This window comes from Pogona vitticeps, chromosome 12 (genome assembly GCF_051106095.1).
Source record: "Pogona vitticeps strain Pit_001003342236 chromosome 12, PviZW2.1, whole genome shotgun sequence".
Lineage (NCBI taxonomy): Eukaryota > Metazoa > Chordata > Lepidosauria > Squamata > Agamidae > Pogona > Pogona vitticeps.
This window is the reverse complement of record NC_135794.1, coordinates 5,690,642-5,710,731: the sequence shown is the minus strand read 5'-3', so window position 1 is coordinate 5,710,731 and position 20,090 is coordinate 5,690,642. Positions and strand designations below refer to the sequence as shown.

General features: G+C 44.4%; 1 protein-coding gene across 1 annotated transcript; it reads right to left on the bottom strand.

The window, feature by feature from the left end:
* Positions 1-1,892: 1,892 nt before the first annotated feature.
* Positions 1,893-13,720, bottom strand: CHRNA3 (cholinergic receptor nicotinic alpha 3 subunit). The gene is made up of 6 exons (XM_072981779.2): positions 13,271-13,720; positions 9,833-9,972; positions 9,074-9,118; positions 7,104-7,213; positions 3,908-4,931; positions 1,893-2,818 (listed from the first exon to the last, which is right to left on the bottom strand). The coding sequence occupies exons 1-6, from the start codon at positions 13,314-13,316 to the stop codon at positions 2,690-2,692; spliced, it is 1,494 nt and encodes a 497-aa protein (XP_072837880.2). The 5' UTR covers positions 13,317-13,720; the 3' UTR covers positions 1,893-2,689.
* Between the last annotated feature and the right edge of the window lie 6,370 nt (positions 13,721-20,090).

Below are 20,090 nucleotides of genomic sequence, written 5' to 3'. Positions count from 1 at the left end.
AAGACATTAAATACGTTTTTCAGCAGTGCAATGCATTTTTTTCTAAGCATTAATCCCTTGCAAAGTGGGACAATTAAACATCCTTATTAATTCCTCTGCACTGCTTATAATTCTAGACACTTGTCATTCCCTTGTCACTCCTTCCACACAACAGTAATTCATTTTCTTTTTTAAAAATTATTATTATTTGGCCAGCTGAGGTTCTTTGTCCTTAACAAGGAAGGTCATCTTCCGTTCCTTTTTCATTTTGTTCCAGCCTGCTGAAAGGCTCAGAGCTGCAGCCAGCTTTTATGTAAAGCTGCATAAATAGATTTATGTGGCACCAGCCTTCTTTCTGTTTCTTTAGTTGTGTTGGATACATACTGGCTTTTCATTTGTCTCTTGACTGCTGCAGTGCACCAAACCGATGAATAGTTCTGCCGATTCATGAAAGTTTTCCTCTGCCCTTCCTTGCTCCTGATGCCATCTGAAACTCTTGCTTTCCCTCAAGAGCTTTGGTGCAACTGCCTATTGCTGAGTGATTACTGGGACTAAATTATTTATTAGAAAGGGGGGTTGAATCAAGAGGTATATGAAAAAGAAGCATTCAGTACACATACAACAGCAACAAAAAACTGGCAAATCCACATCTTGAAAAATCTGTGGTTTTAAGTGAAATGATTTTTTTTTTCAGTTCATATTTCACACTATACTGATGTAGCGCTAAACCACTTCGGTGCTATATTGCTTGCTGCTTTTTTTTAAAGGACACGGAATCAACCGCTGTCTGCAGCAGATGTGTGGAATCTATTTCCAAGAAATATTTTGGTAAATCCCTGTCTCCAAAACCTGTAGTTTATATTCGTGTGCAACAAGGCGTCCAGTGGGTGGGCAGGAACAAGATTTTTAAAAGTTGTGTATAAGAAACATGGGAAGGAGCAGATTTAAAGACGAAATGGTGGTAACACAGCATGGAGAGTGGAAACAGCCTCCTGAGAGAACAGAAATGTAAGCATGGGAATATACAAACATTATGCTCTGTGACTGTGTAATACAGCATGTGTGAATCATTGTGGAACAATTACCCTCTCTGGACACACCCTAAGTTTCTCATTCTATGAACTTTAACCCAACAATACCTTAGACCAGCGGTTCCCAACCTTGGGTCTCCAGATGTTCTTGGACTACAACTCCCAGAAATCCTGGCCAGAAGAGCTGGTGCTGAAGGTGTCTGGGAGTTTTAGTCCAAAAATATCTGGGGACCCAAGGTTGGGAACCCCTGCCTTAGTCTGAGCAGGGAAGCTTGAGTTCTTAAAGCCTGCGTCCATCCAGTGAGCCGTCTGATTGTATCGCTCCTGGAAATCTTTGTTGCTGTTCAGGATACATCGGAGATATCCCACGTACAGAGTGGATGTGTGGCTAAGACAGTAAGCGGTTAGTGGAAAATACCTCTGCAACAAAATGGAGTCGGGATACCATACAGGTGATTTAGAAGAGATCCTGCCGCTCCTCTGAATGACAGCCTTTCAGGTATTTCAAAAGTGCTATCCTATCCTCTGTCTTCTTTTCTCAAGGCTAAAAATGCCCCGTTATTTCAGTCTTTCCTCCCAGGGCTTAGCTTCCAGCCCCCTGATCATCCTTGTCGCCCTCCTCTGAACTTGTTCCAATTTGTCAGCATCCTTCTTGAAGTGTGGTGTCCAGAACTGGACACAGAACTCAAGATGAAGACTAACCAGTGCTGAATAAAGGGGGACTAGCACCTTGTGGGATTTGGAGACTATACTTCATGACATCACATAGTATAATAAGATCTTAATACTATACTATTGTTAGTTACTGCACTGACTCGTTTTTCTGGTTCTAATACAAATATCCTTGATTAAATTGGGGCAATAGAATAAAGCTCTCAGTAGTGTATATCAACACAGGTTTAATGGTGAATAATAAATCCTCACTACAAGCCCTTTAAATACAATGAACTTTTATATGAGATTGTAGAAGAAAACAGGAGAACTCACACAGCCTTCCCAAAAATGCCATGGCTTCAGTCTTGTACAATGCTTCGGGTTATGAAAGACAGACGGACGTCTCAGGATGTATAAACAATGTAAATGTATGATATTTTATCACCTGCCCGACACTGGATTCCCAGTATGGTGTAATGGACAGAGCGATGGACTAGGACTCTGGAGAACAGGATTCGAATCCCCACTTGGCCATGGAAAGTGACTGCAGGAGTGGAACTGGTAAAGCCATTCCTTAAATATCTCATCACTTACCTTGAAAGCCCTATTAAGGTCGCTCTAAGCCAGTTCCAACTTGACAGCACTGAACACACACACACACACACACACACACACACACACTGAATAGTTTACAGCCTTCTTTGGAGGCTACACAAAACACATTTGGCAGATTTTAAAGTGCAATAAATCCACATTTTAAAATACATCCTGAGACGTTTGTCTCTCTTCTATAATCACATCTATTGGACATCATCAGTTCCTTCTGTGTCTTCTTCTTCTTTTTTTGGTACAATATTTCTGAAAAAAATTTGATAGCATGATCGTTTGTCTTCACACCCTTGATCTGATTTAACTGATGTCCAGGTATCCTTATTTTCTTACACAAAGACACAGCAAATAAGTACACAGCATTTACAATGTCTGGACAGCAAACAAGAAACTGCTTCCACCCTGGGCAGGGTGGTCTACACTTCATCTCTAACCATCAGTGGTTGCAGAAATAATCCAGCTGTGCCCAGAATACACACAAGGACAAACACCCACAGGAAGATGCGATCAATTACCATAGCAACGTATTTCCAATCATCTTGCGTCTGGAAGATAAAAGCAGACGTTGAGATCAGTTGAGACAGCACTATATTTTGCAAGCTTACCATGGAGGTAAGAAAAAGTTTAAGGTCTGTTTGGGTCCCCAGATGTTCTTGGACTACAACTCCCAGAAATCTTGGCTAGCACGGCTAGTGGTGGAGGCTTCTGGGAGTTTTAGTCCAGGACCGTCTGGGGACCCAGTGTTGGGAACCACTTATTTAAGCCACTCCCCCCACATGTTAGGTGTTCCAAAAGCAATAAGTGTGGTCCCAAAGGGAAAATATGACTGAGTTGCCTGCAGGAGGCAACCTGGAACCCAGCTTCTCCTGATAGGAGCAACCTTACTTGGGAAAATCAGAAATCAAAGAGGTAGCCGTGTGAGCCCATTGCAGCAAAACACCAGAGTAAGACCGACCCATTTTATTTGGCATGTTTGGCACCTGGCAGTCTTACTGGTGCCACAAGGCTCCTGGTTACTCTTATTGGACCAAAGGGTTGCTTCAGAAGCAAGGTTCCAATAGATGAATGCTGTTCCACCAAATGGATGCGATGCTCACAGAAAATAAATACAAGGAAATGAAATGTTTGGGTTGTTGGATTGTATGTGTGTGTGTGTTTTTGCAACCTCGCATGCTGCCTTTAATAGGTTTGGGTGGGAGGGACCTTTCTGGGCTGGGGTAGGTGTCAATCCACCCAGTACTAACCAATTGTTCCTTCCCTGTCTATCAGTTCAAAGAGATTCCCACCTCTGTGCTCTGCCTCTTTCCCCCTCCCTGTATCTGTTGAAGTCTGTTGCTAAAGGCAATCATGTTTTGTATTGCTGTTTATTTATTCAAGTATAAGTGAATGAAACTTTTTTTCCCTCTGAGACTGTAAGTGCCAGTTAATGTGAAAAGGGGTGGACTAATATGGGGAGCTTGAAGCTATTCTTCTCAGCAAATCCTTCTGCTGGGCAGCTAGGGGGGATTTAACCAAAATGCAAAACTCATGCAACCTAATAAAGGCATCACCTGCTTCTGCAGGTGTACAAACTCCCCTCCCTCCCATTTTTTTACTTGTTCATTGCTTTATTTTCAGATGGTATCTTCCCATACCTCTTTAGCCTCATTCTGCAGCCTCATGTTTTCCGAAATGTATTTCACGCTCTCGATGGCGTCTCTCATTTCCGGCGAAATAAGCGAGGAGGAAAGCAGAGCGTCTACGGATTCGGAGCTGGAACTCTCGGTCAGATTGCTCTTCAAGGTGATATATTTTATATGCTGGTGCCGGTAGCAGCTGCACTTGGTATCTTGGCACGGAAGGTCAGCTTTGCCACCCCTGCTTTCCGAGGCCCCGAGGCAGTTTAAGTGGGAGATCTCGGAGCTGTAAGGCGACGGCGGCTTTAGCTTCGGAGTGTGGCTCTCTTCCTCTTTCTCCATCGGCCGGGTCATAAACATGACCCTGGGTAGGAAATGGAGGAAAACCAATCTCACCCACCCGGGCATCGTATGAGTCCTGGGCGTTCGGTAGTGGACGTTCAGCACGAAGACGGTGATGACGATGGAGAGGGTGACGAAGATCATGGTGAAGAGGAGGTACTCCCCGATGAGGGGGATCACCAAGGACGTGGAAGGAATGGTCTCCGTGATCACCAGCAGGAAAACGGTCAAGGACAAAAGGACGGAGATGCAGAGGGTGACCTTCTCCCCACAGTCGGAAGGGAGGTAGAAGACGAGGACAGTGAGGAAACTGATCAAGAGGCAGGGGATGATCATGTTGATGGTATAAAACAGAGGCAGCCTCCGGATGTAAAGGGAATAGGTGATGTCAGGGTACACCTCTTCGCAGCAGTTGTACTTGATGTCGTGTTTGTAGCCGGCGGCTTTGATGATGGCCCACTCCCCGCTCTCCCAGTAGTCCTTGAGGTTCATGGTGGAGCCGACCAGGACCAAATCGATCTCCGCTTTTTCGTAGGACCAAGATCCAAATTTCATGGTGCAGTTCTGGTAGTCGAAAGGGAAGTAGGTCACATCGATTTTACAGGAGCTCTTGAAGATCGCGGGCGGCGTCCACGTGATGTTCCCGGTATAATTCAGCAGCGCCTTGGTCTTGTCATCCACCTGGAAGTCTCCGACGGCGCTGTTAAGAAGAAACCAATTCAAAAGCTCGTTATGCTCATCAAACATTACTCAGATAGAGGCTAATAATGAAGGCTTGCGTTACAGACCGGTTGTGAGGATGAATGAGGGTCAAACGTGAGGGCATGCTCAATTCGTATTTAGACAGGGTGCTCCCTTAAGTGGAAAATCTGTTTATCCTAGCACCGCCATTTCTCATCTCTCTATAATTAGTGTACTTTGGTCACTGGCAGGTGAACATGGGCTTAATTGGGAAGTCTGATTCCTTGGGCGTGCAGCTCTGAAAAAATTTATTGGCTACAGGACAGAGAGGCCAAGAGCAGGTAATATTTACAGATACTCTCTTTAGTGTTCAGTTTAAGCCTGAGAGAACATGTCCAGGCTTTTAGGAGAAGTACATCTTCTGGAAAACTAGAACACAGAATGGCCTGATGGGATTAGAAGGTCAGTAAGGATAGCTTTTCTGCAGTAAATCACAGCTTTTAGGAGATTGTCGAAAACCACTGTTCTGTAAAAGGTAAAGGTAAAGGTTCCCCTTGACAATTTTTGTCCAGTCGTGTTCGACTCTAGGAGGCAGTGCTCATCCCCGTTTCCAAGCCATAGAGCCAGCGTTTTTGTCCGAAGACAATCTTCCGTGGTCACATGGCCAGTGCGACTTAGACACGGAACGCTGTTACCTTCCCACCGAGGTGGTCCCTATTTATTTACTTGCATTTGCATGCTTTCGAACCGCTAGGTTGGCGGGAGCTGGGACAAGCGACGGGCGCTCACTCCGTCATGTTCTGCAGGGTGGTATAAATAAAGAACAGGGCTCATCCAGAGGGAGGCTGCTGAGAGGCTGGCATGACTGGGCTAGCAGCTCTTTGCAAATTGTTAACGCTTCCTGAAAAGCTCCCATTGACTCACAACATGAAACAACAAGCAGAAAGAATAAATATCCGGTTAGGCAGTAATCTGATTTTTCTCTCTCTCCCATATGACCATCTCTGAGAAACACGTATCTGTGAATGCAGACATTTGAAAACATCGATACGTTAACAGAGCTGCTGCTTTCATTTAGAACAAACGTTGCTTGCTTTTAAATGGTCTGAGTTTATTTATTTAAAATATTTATACACCGTCTTTCTTTTAAAAAATCCAAGGTGGCTTACCGTATCAAAGGAAACAAAGTTAAAAGCTAAATAATAAATTATTGCAAATTTTAAAAAGCATTAAACAGACATCATATTGAAACCCATAAATAAGAGCAATATTAAAAGTTCAATAAAGTGTTCCAAAGAAAAATAAATTCTAAGCCAAGCTTAGCCATTTTCTAAATATACTATTTCAACTATAGCAGGACTGCAGTTCTTAAACACATGAGTCTGAGAAATGGTAAAGTCACTTCTCAGAAACCTTTTTGTTGTTGTTTAGTTGTTAAGTCATGTCCGACTCTTCGTGACCCCATGGACCAGAGCACGCCAGGCCCTCCTGTCTTCCACTGCCTCCCGGAGTTGTGTCAAATTCATGTTGGTCGCTTCGATGACACTGTCCAACTATCACGCTCTCTGTCATCCCCTTCTCCTCTTGCCTTCACACTTTCCTAACATCAGGGTCTTTTCCAGGGAGTCTTCTCTTCTCATGAGATGGACAAAGTATTGGAGCCTCAGCTTCAGGATCTGTAATCATCTGAACTAAATTTCCCAAAAACCTTACATGCCTTTAAAAAAAACCCTGGATAGGACAGAACTGATATGATGGCATAAAGCAGTGGCTCCTAACCTTGAGTCCCCAGATGTTCTTGGACTAAAAAATCCAACAACTCTTTACCACCAGCTGTGCTGGCCAGGATTTCTGGGAGTTGTAGTCCAAGGTTGTGAACCACTGGCATAAAATATTCATGACTTATAACTTAGTAATTAGCAGTAAATCTCATTTGGCCTTAAGACGTTGGCAGAACACGATTAGAGGGAAATATGAATTCCCTGAGGATCTATAACTTCTTTCAGTCTGTGGGGGATGATGAGGGTGAAGAGCAGAACAGACAAGTGTGAAAAACGAAACACTGGGCTGGGTAGCTGACAGTCCTGCCTTTGTTGGCAACAGCTCCCGACGTTCGGAGAGAACCCCGGATTTTATGGCAACTTTCAAAATGGGTCAATGCTTTCCTGTAAGGCAAATGTGATTATCTTACTTGTTATATAAGACAATATCTGGCTTCCAGATCTTCTGTGACGGCACCCGGATGAACTGGACTCCCCCGTAATTGTCCGGATTCCATTTGAGCTTGTAATCGTTCCAGATCTAACCAAAGAAGAAAGGAATGAAGCAGAGAAAAATCGAGATGATCAGGCAGTGTTTAGACTTCCCTCCGGGTCACGTCACACATCTGGGGATCACCCGGTTAGCAAAGGCTGCCATTGACTAATGAGTTTCATGCAAAACTGCCTAATAAGTAACAATTTTCTGTCTCAATTCAAGTTGCTAGTACTCATCGAATCCATCCTTTGATTCCGCTGCCAGCGTTCCCGGGCTGGCCTGGCCAGCCGTTGAGTTTTGATCCCTCTCACCATGGCAACGTTGGGGGAATATTTTGTAGTGTTGGTGCAGAAATGGCAGCTAATTAGGAGCTTGTCCATGGTAGCATCTTTTTTTGACGAGACCTGGACTGGTTGATCCCACAGGGTCCCTTCCAGTTCCGTCATTCTAAGATGATGATGATAGAAATGTGTTTGTTTGAATGTATGCCCTGACTTTCCATTCACCTAATCAGGATAGCTGACAGTGCCTTGCGACAAGCTGAATCCACCTAAGAATATCACAGAGCATTATCACAGGTTAATTGCTTGCCCTTTTCAAAAGAAAGGGACCTAATATATACAATTTCGGGAATACAGTCTCTGTGCCACGTCCATGGAATTTCTTTGAGTATCAAGACTTGTTTTGCTTTACTGTGCACAAATGAGAGAGCCACTGGAGGGCAGAAGTGCATTAAAAATGAAATGTCTGCTGGCTGTACATTCCCTCTGCTATAGTCTATGCATGACTACCAGACACTCCTTGTTCAAAAAGCGACAGGGGATACATGACAACGATTTTGAAGACCCTAATTCTAGGAATCGGGAACCTCTTCACCTGTGTGAAGGGTCCCGGTCATCCATTGTATTTCTACAATGTTGAAAGTTTTTAAAAATATTTGTTATGTACTGTCACGTACTGATGGCAACCCTGTGAATGAAGGATTTCCAAAATGTCCTGCCCTCAAAGCTATGGTTTGACCATAAAGAGCTGGACCATAAAGAAGGCTGACCACTGAAGAATTGATGCTTTTGAATTGTGGCACTGGAGGAGGCTCTACGTTGAGTCCCCTGGACTGCAAGGAGAACAAACCTATCCATTCTGGAGGAAATCAACCCTGAGTGCTCACTGGAAGGACAGATCCTGAAGCTGAGGCTCCAGTACTTTGGCCATCTCGTGAGAAGAGAAGACTCCCTGCAAAAGACCCTAATGATGGGAAAGAGTGAGGGCAAGAGGAAAAGGGGACGACAGAGAGCGAGATGGTTGGACAGGGTCATCGAAGCTACCAACATGAATTTGACCCAACTCTGGGAGGCAGTGGAAGACAGGAGGCCCTGGCGTGCTCTGGTCCATGGGATCACGAAGAGTCGGACACGACTTAACGACTAAACAACAAGAGCCCTGTTCACCTCCTGAGAGCTCAACCCTGTGGTTTCTGGTAAGGACTCAACCTATCTCGTATTCTGTCTTCCTCTTTTCCTGCTGCCTTCCACCTTTCCCAGACGTATTGTTCTTTTCAGAAAATCCTGCTTTCTTGTGATGTGCTCAAAGCAGGACAGCCTCAACATCAATATTTTTTACCTCCAGAGATAGTCCAGGTTTGATGTGATCTAGAACCCAGTTGTTGGCCTTTCTGGCAGACCAGACAATCCACATACCTCTCCTCCAGCACCGCATGTCAAACAAATCATTTTTTTCCCTCCCAGCTTTTTTTGCTGTCCAGTTTTCACGCCGTACATGATGACAGGAAATACATTTTAAATTAAAAGGGTAGCCCTAAGTCAGAATTGACGTGGCAGTACATGATGATGATGGTATATCTGAAATTTCTTGCCTTCCCTCCCCACTTTTTAAATTTAAACTTACATGTCTCAACCATAAATTTGTTTCCATAATCTGGTTCACTTCATCCTGGAGAAAGAAAGAATCATGACTATGTTTTCAATATTAAAACTGGGGCATGCGCCAACACCAGAAGCATTCAAGAGAAAGTTAGACAGCCATCTGTCAGATGCACTTTAACTTGGTTTCTTGCCCTGAGCAGGGGGGTGGGCTTGATGACCTTAGAGGCCCCTTCCAGTTCCACAACTCTGTGATTCTCCTCTATGAAACCCTTGACTGTATGCAATAACTGAGGTGGAAAAGAAGAGGATGACGCTCTTTTTCTTGGACCAAGTTGTAGATCTGCTATAACTCAGTGGTTTAAGCAGAGAGGTTGAGAGTTCAAATCCCCTCTGTGCCTCTTTGACAGGGACTGGACTTAATGATTTACAGGGTCCCTTTTAGGCCTGCAGTTGAAAGATTCTAATTATTTTAAAACGGTTCTTTTGCTGGGCCTGAACCTACCGGTAGAATTAAGTGGGTCCCACAGGTAGTGGATTTGGGGCATTAGGAAAGTCTGAAATGTTGACTTTTTGATGGCTTACGGCTGTATTTTTACTGCCAGGGAAAGAGAAAGGTGATTCTCATCTTTCAGTGCCCAAATGGCTTGACTGGCCCCAGGAGTGATGGGCTTCAGGCAGCAACATGTCTTAGCCAGGCCCCTTTTAAAAACGATGAGCAACCTGGGACACAACGATCACCCTGCACACCGAGTCACACAACACAAGCCTTTGGCCTACTCACCACCTTGACCAACTGGGACAGGGAGACTTCAAACCAAATTATAACCGGATCAGATAAATTCTCCACAGGTCGTATGATGTTGTTGTAATTTGCAAACAGTTCAGTATAAAGACGGTGCTCAGCTTCAGAACAACGACAACCTAAAAGAAGGCAGAGTTAAAACACATGTGTGCACACACAGAGAGACACACAACCCCTATCCTTCCCTTTCTCCAAGGGAGAACTGCAAGCTGTTGTATTCCATGACTCTTTGGTCCATTCAGCCCCATATTGTCTGCTCTGACTGGCAGCAAGCCTTCACACTGCTCCCTCTATGAGCCATACCGGAAGATGCCAGGTATTGAACTTGGACCTTCCACATACCAATCCTATCCTGCCTCACTGAGATACAGTTCTTCCCTTCAGTCTTAGGAAGTGCCCTATCTAGAGCTATCATTGTATTTGAAAGCTAAATCACAGGGATGGGTGACGTCTTCGCCTAGATGTGTAACTACAGACTGAATCAGAGCTCTTGGACGGTTTTGAGGCAACCAGAAAGAGCCTGAGGGAAATCATGGGCCAGAGCTGTAACCCTCTCACAGAGCCTTTATGTGATCTCTGGTATTTATAGGGTTAAAAACAAAGTGGGGAAAGGGGAATCAAAGGTATGATTAAAAGTGGGGAAAGGGGAATCAAAGGTATGAATGCTTTATAAGGAAGACTCTGAACTAGTGCTAATGGAGACTGACAGCTTCAACCCCAGTGAAGGCCAAGACCTTCTCTGCCTACTCCCATTTACTCAGAGTCGAGGCCACCATGCTGTAATAGCTGCTCACCATTTTTTCCCTCCAGTTGCAGCACAAGCGATGTACTTCCGTATATTGCCTAGGCTTAGCATTCTCGAAATTTTCTCCCCTTGCCTTCTTTTCAGAAGGTTCATCCCATTCTTGGGATCAAGTCCGTGCGTGTGCATGTGCAGAGAAATGCCTGCATTTCTGAGATTAGATCAAAAATGCACTTTGGGGCCTCATGGCCCATCTCTCCCTGTCTTTGCCTTCTCTTTTCTTGTTGGTGAGCTGGTGTTCCTGCCAAAGTTCATTACAGATGCCTTCTGCTTCTCTTTTTCTCATGTTTTCCAGGCTGGGTGGGTGGGTGGGGGAATAATTCCATCAGGAATACCGTATTTTTCGCTCCATAAGACGCACCTTTCCATAAGATGCACCAGTTTTTTAGAGAAGAAAACAGGAAAATATAATCTGTTTTCTTCGCTCCATAAGACGCACAGACTTTCCACCCCCTGTTTTGTGGGAAAAAAGTGTGTCTTATGGTGCGAAAAATACAATAATTCTGGTGGTGCCCTGTAACGCCACTGCCACCTTGAGTCACAACAGTTTCCTTTTTCCTATTTGCAGGAATTTTTTTTTTTAACCACAGGACACCTAAAAACACCCAAACAACCTCATGGACCAAAGCAAAGATTGCTCTGGAGCATCTCCAGAAGAGCTCAAGTTGACTCAGGTGCCAACCTGCGGTACCTGGTCAGGGGGCCAGTGCACATCCCTATTAAATAACTATCCATTATCCTTCTGCAGCTGCCTTCATTCTTCCCTGTTCCTCTTACAGACACAGGAGACAGCCAATTAAAACCAAACAAAGTAGTTGAGGGTCCATTATTCTATTGGCGAGAGACCTCCAAATCAATTTCCTGAATGGCCACGTGGCCGTGTAAGAGGCAAATTACCTTTATGATATAATGATATAATTAATATGATCCAGTAATAAGGAAGTGAGTTGGGGGACATGGGTGAGCATTTCCGTGCTTTGCGTTGTGTTGGATAAATTATAATTTTATTTATTTATTTATTTATTTATTTATTTGTTGTATTTATACCCCACCTATCTAGTCATTTCGACCACTCTAGGCGTACTATTTTAAGGCATGTGATCATCGGGACTTTTTAGACACATTTTAGCCCAGGGGTTTCGAATAATAAGTGCTTTTGCGGATCTCCTTTTCCGAGAAAAATTATAAACTTATTTAAAACATGTTGGAATGACAACAGGGTGGGGGAACTTCTACAGGGCTTGGGGCCATCTTTGATCTCCCTGGGACTTCTGGGGGCCCAGATTGGTTACCGAAATTAGTCTTAGGTACATTTTCTCAGGCATTAACTCTTTTAAAAATCCTTCGTTATAGATGGAATCTATTTTGACGGCTCCTAATCGAGCTATCCTGCTGCTAATATTGCTGATGTCAGAATGATGTACCCATTCAGACATGAATTATTTGATGGTTTCCTCCAACCGATCAGCCGCAAGGAAACAGCCCTGCGTGGGACGAGACCGTACCACAACCCACCGACCAGCCGGCCACCGCAAAATTGCAAATGGCAGAAATGCTCTGAAGCCATTAGCAGAATCCTCTGTGTAATCGTCAAAAGTAAAAAAAAGAAAGAAGGGTGGACCTCAACGTTTGTCGAGCAGTGTCTGGGGAAGGGTGGGGGAAATGGGTGTTCTTTTCCGTTCAAGCCAAAGGTGGATCAAAATGCTTGGGCATCTTTCAATTCATGATGTAATGGTGGAAATCCACTGAGCTGGACCCAGGGAAGAGGGTGTGTAAGTAACAGCCAAGTGGGTTTTGGCTGAGGGTAGGGCTTATTTTCCTGTCTGGCCACCTGTTGCTCTGAGCTCATAGCGTGCTCTTCCGGAGGGGGAACCCCAGTACTGTATCTGTTACCAGAAAGTGGGAGCCGAAAAGCTTTTATCTGCAAGCCAAAGCAGCCTTCCACCCCCTCTGGATCCAACCCAGTATCAAGTGATCCATCATTACTCTGATCCATGCAAAAAGATCAAATGTCAGTTCTCAAAATCTCCTGGAAAGTTCTGATTTATATCAGCAATTCAATTATTTTTTTGGCATAAGATACTTCAATCTTCCATCTCCACCCTATCGGATTGGTTCTCTTTCACCTGCCCCTCACCCCACTTTTTTTTGGCTCCCCGAGGATTTTCACCCAGCACCCCCTCAGCTACATAACTCTGTCCACCCCTATAATAAAAAGTCTGAAGCTGAAATGCTGGCCGCAGGAGAGATAAGGTGCACTTTTATTTAAGGATGTGTCCAGCCTTCCTTGCACTGTAGAATTGAAAGACGCAGAGACATTTCTAGACCCTTTCATAAATTCCTTGGGAAATTGGTAGGAGTGCTTAGGAGCAGCCGCCCCGATGAGCTGTTTTTGGAGAAGAAATGTACGTTTAAAAGCACCACCGCTGCAGAGAAAAAAACAACACCAAACCCACCACGAAAATGAATCTTAGGACATGCAATGAAATATATGCACTGTTCTCAGCTTTCGTTCTGTTGGAAACTAAGACCCAGTAACAAGTATTTTCCCCCAGTGCTTACGGTTACCTCTCCCACCCCTCTCTCCCAGTCTCCAGAGGACAGAAGGCGCTTACCTTCAAGAAAAAAGGAAAAAGCCAGAAAATGAAGCAGCTTCTCCATCCTTCCTAGGGTTTCAAGAAGTCCCCACCTTCCGACAGAGCCTTCCAGAGACACGACCAGCCGGCAGCATGATACGGAAGGAGGCTAGATTCAGATGGAGGTGGTCATGGCACCGGGCAGCCAGTGATGTTCAAATCCACAGATCTGTTCTTAAAAGCATTTTTTTTAAAAAAAAAAAAAATTACAGCCCCACCCTCGTTGTTTTCCTGGCTTACCCCAGTGAGAGATTGAAACCATCCGACCCCAGAGGTGTGTTAGCTACTGAAGGCAAAGGATTCTCCTGGCTACGGTTGCACAGAGAGAGGGGAACGGAAAAAAAGGAAAGGGGGGGAAGCCCACCCACTGATGCATAAGCAAAGCTTATAATCTGATACCATCGAGAGCTTTTGCTGTTGAGCGCCTATGTGGTCAGGATCAAACACTTCCTCCTATGCCAAGCTTTTTCGCACAGGCCTGACGTAATGAAAATTGAATGTAATTAAATTGTGCACAGGATGAATACTGGCAGGAGACAGCAAAGCAGGCTGGCTTGACTTTGGACAATATTAACAAAAGACGGCTCAGTGAGATGGAGCAGGGGAGCCAGGGAGCAGGAGCTTAATTCCCCACTGCTCCTCCTGGGGAGAAGAGCCAGCCTGGGTGGCCTGGGGCCAGCTACACAGTCCCAAGGATCCCCCCCCCCCCCCGCCGTAGAAGAAGGGAACAAGAAGCCACTTCTGTGAATTCTCTACCTAGAAATTGTCTCCATAAATCAGAAGTGACTCGACTGCAATGAATTATTATTTTGTAAAAAAAGAGGAACTTTTGTTGGAGGGGACTTGACTGATGGACGCTTCGAGTGAAGGACACTTTGACGATCCAGGTCCTGGATGCTTATGGGTTTCAGCAGGAAGTGTAGAAGCCAAGAAAACACTTTGTTCTTGCTTGAGGTGGAGATCCTGCTTCAAACGTCTTCAGCCTTCCAAGCTGAGGATCGCTGGGCCAGCAACCTGGCCCTGCGGCAGTTCTAGTGTGTGTGTGATATAAAGCCATGTCAGATCCAACTGATGGTCGCTCTGTTGGGGTGTGTGAGAGTATTCCCAGTGACCTCTCTTCCAGTGACTTTCCACGGCTGAACAAGAATTTGAACCCAGATCTCCTATGTTTGATTCTGACATTCTATCCACATTGCCACTGAGCAATTCCATTAGTGTATGACTAATTGGGCACTCATTTGCTCCCCCCTCCACAACATGCCATTAGAAGCAATAGCCTTGGGAAGAAAAAAGGAACCCCCCAATGAACTACTGTAATTGCTATGCAAATATGTGTCCTTTTTGCCATTTTAATTATTTCCTGCTATTTTTCATGGATTTCCGTTTTATACAATTGGATGAAAAGGAAGGAAATCTGGTTTTATTACAGGGGTCACACGCAGACATGCTGCAGCTTTAATGGAATTATCTTCTGAGTGGCATGCCATAAATCCACTCACCAGTTCTCCAACAGCGAAGCATTTATTTATTTTTTTAAAAAAAATTCTAGCAAAATCTTTTAAAATTTTTTAAAAATGTATGTCTTAGAAAACAGTGAGGCTGCTTTTTTAAAAAAAAAACTTTTTGTGCCCATCTCTAATTCAGTGCAAAAAAAAAAAAAAAACTGTATGAAGATCCGCTTACCCTTTTTTTTCCATACAAGAGAAAGGTGGGGCAATCCCCACATTTTGCAGGAAAGCCATAAAAACTACTGTCCCACTGCCCCCCCCAGGCTTCTGTGCTGCAGGGAGAAGCCCCACCCAATCCAAAGCTTGAAAAAAGTTACTTTTCTGCATCCCGGCACTTGGAACCATCCATCCAGCACAGAAACTGTTTTCCCAAGTTCTGTACCAACTCAGAGATCTGGAATTTGCCCCTACAGTTGAAGGGAGGGCCTTTAAAAGGAGAAGAAATGGCCGCTTTACAATCATCAGCAGAACTCTGTTAAGAATTAAGGGGAATTGTTCTCTACTGTAATGGTTTCACAGTTCGGTATGTTGCCGAACACCCTACTTTTCTTGACTGACTGATCATCAAGAAGTAAGAAAAGGATTTACTAGCAAGCTGATGAAGCAAAAACAAAAGCTTTGGGGATGGGGTGGGAGCTTTGGAAGAATGTTTTATCACCTTCTAATTGCAAAGCTGGCCTCTTGACTGTGTGTGTTCTGTGCTGTTATGCTGGAACTGACTTATAGAGACCCTAATAGGGTTTTCAAGGTAGGTGAGATATTTACGGAGTGTTTTTACCAGTTCTACTCTCCCAGTAAGTTTCCATGGCCAAGTGGGGATTTGAACCCTGTTCTCTGCAGTCCGAGTCTGTCACTCTGTCCAATACTCCACGCATGGAATCACTTTGATTGTTTGCTGGCTTAATATCCAGGGTCTTCTGTAATACCGAAAGATGCAAGGGGCGCTGATTTGAGCTTTTCTGCCTTTTTCTTTTCTTCGTTCATTATTCCTTGAGTTTTATGCCTTGCTCACAAGCCTCAGGGCAGAAATGGAATAAATGTCAGTTTCATAATGCTTTTAATAGGTAAAAATATCATCCTTGTTAATATTCATAGTAGAAATTAAAGACTAGCTTGCTTTTGTTCTGTAATTGGCCCTTAATAATTGTGGAATTCATTTGCAAGCTGGTATCGCAAATTCAAAAGATGTGGAAAAAAAATGCTCTCTGAAGAGATAATGTTTTATCACTCTCTAATTGCAAAGCTGCTTTTTTGTCTGTTTCTGCCCTTACATATTTTCCCCCCACACTTTCTCCTTAAGACGGCAAGAACTACATGATCAGAACTTTCCTTGTTCAGCACTTTATTTTCCACTGTAGTCAGTTAGATATTCTGGAAAATTGCAAGCACTTAAAAAAAATGTTTCAGTGGCCACCTTTAAGGAACTGATCAATATAAAAAATAACTTGGTTGAATACTGAAGAGGAGCAATAGCCTGAAAATAGACAGAAGTCTGGATTTGATGGGTGGCCTGAAACAGCCATCTGAAACTTAGAGCCACACGTTTCTCCTCTTTTATGTTTTTAAGTTTCGTACACTTTCTTATTGAAAGTATACTTTATTTAAAGTATCCATACACCACCTTAGTCCTAAAGGACACAAGGTGGCTTACAGCAGAACATGAAAAGCCAAATGATAAATTATTATAATTTTTAAAAGCATTAAGCAAATATCATATTATAATTCATAAGAGCAATATTAAAAACACAAGTAAAATACAGAATAAAATGATCCCTAAAAAAAAAAAAAACTCCTTGGTCAACCTGTCATTTAAAGGAAAGTCTGCCTGAAAGTCTTTTGCCTGCTTGCAGAAGGACAGCAAAGATGGGGCCAGGCTGGCCTCCAGTGGGAGGGAGTTCCACAGTCTGGGAGCAGCCACCGAGAAGGCTCTCTCTCCTGTGTCTCCACCAAATGCACCTGTGAAGTGGTGGGATTGAGAGAAAGACCCCTCCTGATGATCTTAATTCCCGAACAGGCTCGGTAGAAGGACATGTGGTCTTTTAGATAGCTTGGACCGAAGCCACTGAGGGCTTTGTAAGTTTAAACCAGTGCAATGTTGTTGTTGGTAAAACAGGCACTTCTTTAAGAATTAATATTATCCGTTTAGTTCCTCGTGACTGTAAGTAAAGCCGTCTTACATGAAAACCAACAATAAGGGTCTCAAAGTGCATCTCCCTTGCCCGGTGCTAATAATGACCTGAGGTGGTCCATTGAGTTTCGATGGATTGTGACCGATGGATATCTTGATGGCCGGAAATCTCTCTGTTTTTGTAGAAGACACCCACTCAAGCTTAGGGAAAGTCAGATTATCCCAAATATCAGAGAGGGGAGATGTCCCCGTGTTTGAAAACCAGGAGGTAGCAGCGGGACTAAATATCTGTCTAGACTCTAGGCTTTACAGCAGGAGCTGCCATAGAATGTTGCAGCGCAGAGGGCTCCCATTAATCTCCTCTTCCAGTAGGCCATCTGGGTCTTCCCTTGCCTCCCTGTTGCTAATCAATCCCATAATTTTCTTCCTTCCTCAACCAGGTTTGTTATTCTTCCAAATCTTAGGATTTCTCCCAGGTGTGTCCCCACTTTTGTGGGGGGAGCGGACCCCTCTGGGTGGGTCTGCCCCCCCAAGACATCTTCCTGTGTGGGGCAGAGAAGCAAAAGGTGCCAGCTGCCCAAGCCAATCTACATCTGTCTTGGTGCAATTTATTTTGTCACAGGCAACAGAACATCCGCTCCCTGGCAATTAAGAACGACGATACGATAAGTATTCAATAAATGAAAATCTGCAGCCTTTCGATGACCTGCCAGAATCTGGCACCCGAGGTGGCTGATCCACTCTGCCCAAGGATTGGTCCAACCCTGGCCTTTGATGACACAGAGACGACTAGTCTGAGACTGCTATGGATGCATAAGATGCAGGAGGTCTGCAGCTGCATCTATCCTAGGCTATTCTCTTCTTCTAAAAGTAGCTGAACTGCCAGTGTAGTATAGTGGATAGCGTGTTGGATTAGGACCCAGGAGGCCTGAGTTCAAATCCCCCTGCTCAGCTAAGGTAACATTCAGAGGGAGACCTGCACTGATACAACCCCATTCCTTACACATCTCACCTACCTTGAAAACCCTGTTACGGTTGCTATAAAAAAGAGCCTCGTGGCACAGTGGTTAAACTGCAGTACTGCGGTCAAGACTCTGCTCATAACTGTTCAATCCCAATGTGGTCCGGTAGCTGACCTGAATTTGGCTCAGCCTTCCAGCCTTCTGAATTTAGTAAATTCAGTACTCCATTCAACCCAGAGAGAGGGTTCAATCCTTTCCTGTTCTATTGCTGTCCAGACCGAAACAACAATTCCTCTCATTGTTGTGCAGATGTGTTTTTACCCAATAGGAGTTCTTGGCAGAGATGATTGGGATCACAGCTACAGGGCAGGCAGAACGCACCCTGATACGATCGTCTTGATCGAAAACCACGACCTCCACCACTCCTATTAGGACACGAAAGGCGAGTCGAAAGATCGAATCAAAGATGACTCTCTATAAGAACACCAGGCTTGGCTGTGCAATAGAAGGGAGTGTTAAGCTGCTAATTAGGACATAATTGCCATGAATTGGTCAGCAGGGTAGTGAAACCACATTGGTTTGTTCTGGCCAAGGAGGAAAAATAATTGTGAGAATCCCTCCTTATCTGTAGTGCAGTTGCATTTGTAAACAAAGCCTGCAAAGAGAGTTGAGATCTGCCATGCTGTCTATTGGGGCACTTCCTTGAAAGTAAGTCCCACTGAAGTCATGGTGAGGCACTTCCAAAATGCAGGTGGAACGAGAGCAGAGGACCGCCGAAGGACCAGGGGCCAATACTCTAGGATCTCCTCCAGAGTCTAAACCACCGAACCAGGATGGGAAGCAAGACCAGGAAAACCATCGGCAGAGTCTCCAGTGACAGGCTCGATCAGGGTAGAGCATCCGGAACTCTTGAGCTGCTTAGAACCCCGATTTTTTTTTCAAGCCTCTGGAGTCGAGTCAACAGTCCTCCAAAGATTTGACATTTTTTTTCTTTCCAAAATCTACATTCAGATTAGAAATCCACTTGGTGGAACTGAATATTGGAGGAGCCGAATACTGCAAGAGAGAAGGAAAACATCTACCCAGAACTTGTATAAATAAAATACTGCTTTAATAGACAATCCCTCTGTGTTCTGATTAAAGTCAGCACATGATACGTAGGTTGCCTTCCGTTTCGACAAAAGAGCAAAACAGAACACTGGAATGCAGTAATTCAACCTTTTCAAACCTTGGTCCGACTTCCTTTAACCACTATTATTATTACATAAAGTTCGTTTTTCCTTTTATCGGCTCACAGGTTTGTTTCTTTCTCTTTCTGCTTACCTTGCGTTCCACATCCTTTCTCCCTCTTTACCATAAGGAAGCTTTTCACCAACCTGTGCCCTCCAGAGATTTAGGACTACGTAGAATGCCCCATACCGCCTTGGGGTAGCGGGATTTGTAGTCCAGAGCTAACAGCAGGGACATCAGAACGGAGAAAGGTTCCAATCTTCTAAGAGGGAGTTGGAACATCCCTACCGTTCATGCACATTCACAACAACATTGGAAAAAAATAAATAAACCCCTGGCTGCCTCTAAATATGGCTTGGTTCTCCATTAATATGACCTGGTCTTCTTTTAATATTAAACTACGGCTGCAGAATCTTTGGTTCTCTGGAAGTTTTGGGGCTACCGTTGGCCCTACTAGGATTGGCCAATGGTAAGAGAGTGTGGCGTAAGTTGAAATCCCACAATATCTGGAGGCAATGACCGGGGGGGGGGCGGTGTGTGTGACCACAGGTGATCCATCTCAGGTTGTACACTTCATTTCAGGGGAGCTATCCAAGGTGGCGAATCTAGTTTGGAGACACTGTTCAGAATCTTGGACAGCTCTGGTTCTGTAAATCAGTGGTCCCCAGTCTTGGGCCTCCAGATGTTCTTAGACTACAACTCCCAGAAGCCTTCACCACCACCTCTGCTGGCCAGGATTTCTGGGAGTTGAAGTCCAAGAACATCTGGGACGCACTGATTTAGTGCGAAACAAACAATTCTCCGACTTGGGTTTGAGTACTGTCTCTCGTCTTCTCTTCTTCTTCTGAAGTGGCTACGGTGAGGAATAATGGGAACTGTAGTCCAACCACATCTAGAGGACTACACATCCCACCCCCAAAACCAAAGTGGGGGGGGAGCCTCTTTCTACCTCGACCTCAATTCAGTTTCAA

Coding starts and splice junctions, on each gene's coding strand:
- CHRNA3 (XM_072981779.2), bottom strand. CDS start 13,316: ATGGAGAAGCTGCTTCATTTTCTGGCTTTTTCCTTTTTTCTTGAAG. Junction 9,119..9,832: donor TGTCCCAGTTGGTCAAGGTG/GTGAGTAGGCCA, acceptor TTCTTTCTCCAG/GATGAAGTGAACCAGATTAT. Junction 2,819..3,907: donor TGCAGAATGAGGCTAAAGAG/GTATGGGAAGAT, acceptor TTTATCTTCCAG/ACGCAAGATGATTGGAAATA.